General features: G+C 42.8%; 1 protein-coding gene across 2 annotated transcripts; it reads left to right on the forward strand.

Moving 5' to 3' along the window:
- The first annotated feature begins 950 nt into the window (after positions 1-950).
- Positions 951-4186, forward strand: atf6b (activating transcription factor 6 beta). Of its 2 annotated transcripts, none has more exons than XM_010791944.1 (4): positions 951-1247; positions 1603-1826; positions 2977-3156; positions 4080-4186. In XM_010791944.1, exons 1-4 carry the CDS (start codon positions 1229-1231, stop codon positions 4182-4184), a joined length of 528 nt encoding a protein of 175 aa, XP_010790246.1. In that variant the 5' UTR covers positions 951-1228; the 3' UTR covers positions 4185-4186. The 2 variants fall into 2 exon arrangements, with proteins under 2 accessions (XP_010790246.1, XP_010790247.1); XM_010791945.1 differs by having other exon boundaries at positions 1603-1772.
- The last annotated feature ends 680 nt before the right edge of the window (positions 4187-4866 follow it).

Below are 4866 nucleotides of genomic sequence, written 5' to 3' on the forward strand. Positions count from 1 at the left end.
AGATACGGTGTATTTTTTACCTGTCAAAACATCAGAGCAGTTCACCTTGAACTTGCACACAGTCTCAACTCTGACTCTTGCATTAATGCCATCAGGAGATTCATTGCAAGAAGAGGCCCTATCAAGGTCATGAGGTCAGACAACGGAACCAACTTGGTTAGAGCTCAATGTGAACTAAAAGAAGCAATACAAGAGTTAAACCAAACACAAATTCAGAACAAGCTTCTTAAAGAGGAAATAAAGTGGATATTTAACCCACCAGCAGGCTCCCACCATAGAGGAATCTGGGAAAGACAAATCAGAACCGTCAGACGCATTCTCAGTGCCCTCACGCAAGAACAGAAGCTTGACGAGGAAGGATTTGCCACACTTTTCTGCAAAGTGGAGGCGATCATAAATGAACGACCAATAACGACTGTTTCCAACGACCCAGGAGATTTAGAGCCCCTCACTCCAAATCACCTTTTGCTTCTCAAATCAAAACCGTTTCTTCCGCCTGGTGTCTTTTAATCCGAGCGACTGCCACTGGAAGAGAAGATGGCGCCAAATTCAGTACATGGCCAACTTATTTTGGAAGCGATGGAAAAAGAATACCTCCCGGAACTCCAAATAAGGTCAAATTGGAACAGGAAAATTAGCAATTTTGCAACCGGGGACATTGTCCTTATCGTCGACGAAAATGCTCCAAGAAATTCCTGGCTCATGGGGCGAATAACGTACGTTAATGTACGCATTCAAACACTTTTTCTGTTACCAGCTGTATTCACCTTGCAGGTGCAACTATGTGGCTTTTATCCTGGATAATGTGTTTAAGTCATGGATGTTTAAAGTTTAACGTCTTCATAATTCTCTAATGTTATAGTTCACTTTTCATTCAGGAAGTGTATGACGCTGCGGTGTCAGTACGCTTGTCCATGTTTGTGGTTGGTCAAATGTTGCTAACCCCGCCCCTTTCATGTGAACGCGCACTCAGCCGGACAGAGAAACCCTGGCTAGAGTTACCGAGTTGATAACCAGAGTCGTAGCACCGCTTAGCAAGATCGCGTTTGTTTTAAGGGTTATTTTTTTTCTGTCTCCTCAAGTTCTACCGGGTCCAGCCACGTTAAAGGCCAGCTCCATCCTGAGCACCAAACCTCCCATCCAGCCCAGACCGGTGTGTGTTTCCAGCCTCCCCGTCACCCAGCCCCCCGCAGCCCCCAAGGCCCTCATCCTGCAGGGCCTCCCCTCCATGGACCAGAACAGACCTGGTAACAGTCTTTGTGTTTTATTCAAATTCATTTGAAAGCAAGTAATGAAGATGAAGTAAACTATATACATGTCAGAAAAATAAATACATTAAGCTAAATGATGCAGAAAGTTTTGTAAAGTGACCAAGTAAATGCAGGAGTCTATATTCATGTAAATAGAATAAGATGCACAAGAACAGAATGTCAAATGACATATACAATAAAATAAAATAATATTTATTGTATTGATAACTAGTGCAGACAGATGAATGCTTTACGTTATGGAGGCATTTAGCAGAGCTTGGGTTTTACTGAATAACTTCCCTTCAAACAAATCTCAGATGCTCAAATCCCCCCCCCCTCTTCCCTCCTCCAGTCGTCTTGTCTCAGTCTGTCTGCCTCGGTTCCACCCCGGCCATCGTCAAAATGGAGCCTGTGTCCCCCGGCATCCAGCAGCACTGCCCAAGCCCCACAGCCCTGCCCTGCAGCAAACCCATAGTTCCGGCAACGACAACGTTACCTGGCAACAACTGCATGGATATCGATGTGAGTTGTCTGGATATTTCATTGAATCTCAACAAGAAACCTGCCTGTATTCAAGTGAGCTTATTTTTTTATTTATTATTATTCCATAATATGTGAACCATATTTATGTGTACACACACACACACACACACACACACACACACACACACACACACACACACACACACACACACACACACACACACACACACATTGCTCCATTGAGTGATATTGTAAAAAAAAAATATATATTTTAGAAAGCATACAATTTACAAGTAAAGTTTGATTATCCTGAAAGAGCTGAAGCTTTTCTAAGTACAATGGTTTGGGTAGCTAGAGGTATGCAGATTGCCTAGTTGAACTAGGAAATGCGGACAATGAACTGGAATGTTCAAAACAAAATACTAATTGCAAAGCATATCTTAAAATGAGTTGACCTGGTTTCTCGAGACACTGTTTTGTTTGAATATTAACCTCATTTCCTGGATCTCTATCATTTTCTTTTTTTACCCACAATAGCCCTGATATGCCACTTACATGATTAATACCTCACTGTTAAATGTAAAACTTATTTATGTCTTCTTTTAATTGAGGGATAAACCCTGCACCATCTTGCCCACAGGAAGAACACACTCATGGCATTTGTTTCATCAGAAGTATTTAGCCCCAGTCATGACAGAAATACCAAATGCATTTGAGCCTGAATCAATGTTGGCATACACGAAAGGCGCCTTAAATCAAATGTATTATTCTGATATCTTACCTGGCTGCTTTAAGTGCATTCACTGTAGCTAAAGCAACATGTAAGAGATGGGATCTTTTGTGTGTGTGTCAGGTAAATGATTTAGAGAGAACGCAGTGGAGAAGGGTTAGTAACATCCCACTGAAGGCCTGAGTGTTTCACCTGACACCTCTCACATGAACTGATATATGTTGACTTGGTAACCTCAGGGTGTTAAACCTTTGCTCTATTTGTGTTCCTCTCTTTTCTTCCTCTATTTCAACATCCTGATAATCTTCCCTCCTCCTTTCTTTCACTTCCTCCTCCTTATCCCTTCTTCCTCCCTCCTCCTCCTTTTCTTAAAACCCTTCCCTCTTCTGAGCTATTTCTGTTCCTTCCTCCTTTTTCTTATGTTTCCTTCTCCCCCTGTTTGCCCATGTCTTCCTAACCCTCCTCCTCCTCCTCCTCCTCTTCTTCTTCTTCTTCTTCTTCTTCTTCCTGCAGATGAAGGTGCTGAAGCGGCAGCAGAGGATGATAAAGAACCGGGAGTCTGCGTGCCAGTCGAGGAAGAAGAAGAAGGAGTACCTGCAGACCCTGGAGGCTCAACTGAGGGAGGCCCAGCAGGAGAACGAGCGTCTGCGCAGAGAGAACCAGGCGCTGAGGGAGAGGCTGGCCGGGAAGGAGGTAGGGGAGAGGGAGAATAACCGCGGCAAAACTCAATTACAGCGCCATGTCCTTTCCACACTCTAGGTGAAAGTAGTTATTGTAGGTTAGTAGTAGTAGTCATGACAACGGCAACAGTTCATTAGGAAGATTTGTATGTGGAAATGAAGGTGTTTACAAACTTTACAGGCCTTTTACGTTCATATCTTGTTTTCATCCACAAACCTTAACAGGCTGATACCAAAAGGAAAGAGAACAGCAGAAGTAAAGATTCTCTAAGGTTTCTGGTGAAAGTGTAAACCAAGCAGTCACTAAGACCACCTACAATAGAAGCCACATCATGACATCACTGTTTAGGACAACAACAACAATGGCAGACTGTGCACATGTTGCTCTTCTGTTACGAAGCCAGATTGAGATTGCAAACACAATTTAGTCAAATGTTTATTCTTTTCCAGGTTGGTGTGGCTATTAGAATGCTACTTGGCTGCTTTTTGATCTCGGCACATTCTTCAACAACTTTCTTCTTGAGCTGTTGTTGTTCATGATAATCCCGCCCCAGCCTGCATAAAATGTGGTTCTCTGTTTTCCGTGCTGTAGTGTAACCAGAATTTGAACCGAGGGCCGGACTGGCTGCAGTGGAAACATGAAAAACTGGTTTCAAATCGGGGACCCGATCCACCTTTGTGGAAAAGGGTTAACAAACGGGGCTGAAATGATGGCCTTCTGTTCCCTTTTAAATTAAAATTCCAGTATTTTCTTCACATTATCAAAGGACAGTATAATGTTAAAAAACATGTATCAGGTTTAACCTCGCCATCCTCTAACCTATCTCACTGCTTATACCACATTTCCCACGAGAAATGGGTGATTTATATTTTTTAAATAAAAAAATAACTGTGTGAATATTCAGTAGTTGTTTACATGCAACATGTGTTTTTCAGGGCAGTGACTCAGCGAGCAACAAGCGAGCCGTGTGTGTGATGGCCGTCCTGCTCTTCATGACCTTCAGCTTCGGACCCGTCAGGTATCCTGCAAACTTTATCTAGCATCTTACACCTTACTGCTTTCTCAGGCCTTCTAAAGAGTTACTTTAGTAGTCAAAGAAAGTGACTGATTGAGAACATGCCAGAAGCATCTTCATTTTGAAAGAATGTTAACTGATTCATGTAAAATACTCTCGCGCCAATTGTGGCTAAGATAACAAAAACTATACAATGCCACAATAGAATAGAATAGAATCGTTTAATATCATTCAGAGGTCGCGTTAACCGAATATTTTTCGTCTCTGACGGAATTTTTCCAAGAATGACGGAAAAATCTGAAAGCAGTCCGTCATTTTGACAGATTAGAACACAACTCAGAACATCGCCAAAATGTCCACCAGCGGTCCACATTATATTACATCCTTAGTGGCCAGGTCGACAGAGGGAGAATGTGTATAAATATATATAGATAGGGTTGCACATAACTTTTTTGCCCTGGTTCTCAAAGGAGCACCTGGAGATGTTGCTTGGTGCGCATCCTTAAAATGAAATAAACCGGACCTTTTGAGGGGTACTTGACTTTATGAACGGGGGGGAGGTGTGCTAGTGAGCACGCAGCAGGGTTACTGTGCGGAGCGCATAAAACAGACCCTTCACGCGATAGCAAGGGGTAGAGCGAGGGATTGCAGATGCCGTTGTGCTCGTGGACGGATTAAAACAATTAAACCTAAATAGTTTGCCAATG

This window comes from Notothenia coriiceps, unplaced genomic scaffold (assembly GCF_000735185.1).
Source record: "Notothenia coriiceps isolate Sejong01 unplaced genomic scaffold, NC01 NC01_scaffold00036080, whole genome shotgun sequence".
Classification (NCBI taxonomy): domain Eukaryota; kingdom Metazoa; phylum Chordata; class Actinopteri; order Perciformes; family Nototheniidae; genus Notothenia; species Notothenia coriiceps.

What these genes read in the sequence shown, in the direction of transcription:
- atf6b (XM_010791944.1), top strand. An exon ending in AGAAACCTGCCTGTATTCAA is followed by an intron (nt 1,827 to 2,976) that starts GTGAGCTTATTT and finishes TTCTTCCTGCAG; the next exon opens with ATGAAGGTGCTGAAGCGGCA. An exon ending in AGAGGCTGGCCGGGAAGGAG is followed by an intron (nt 3,157 to 4,079) that starts GTAGGGGAGAGG and finishes TGTGTTTTTCAG; the next exon opens with GGCAGTGACTCAGCGAGCAA.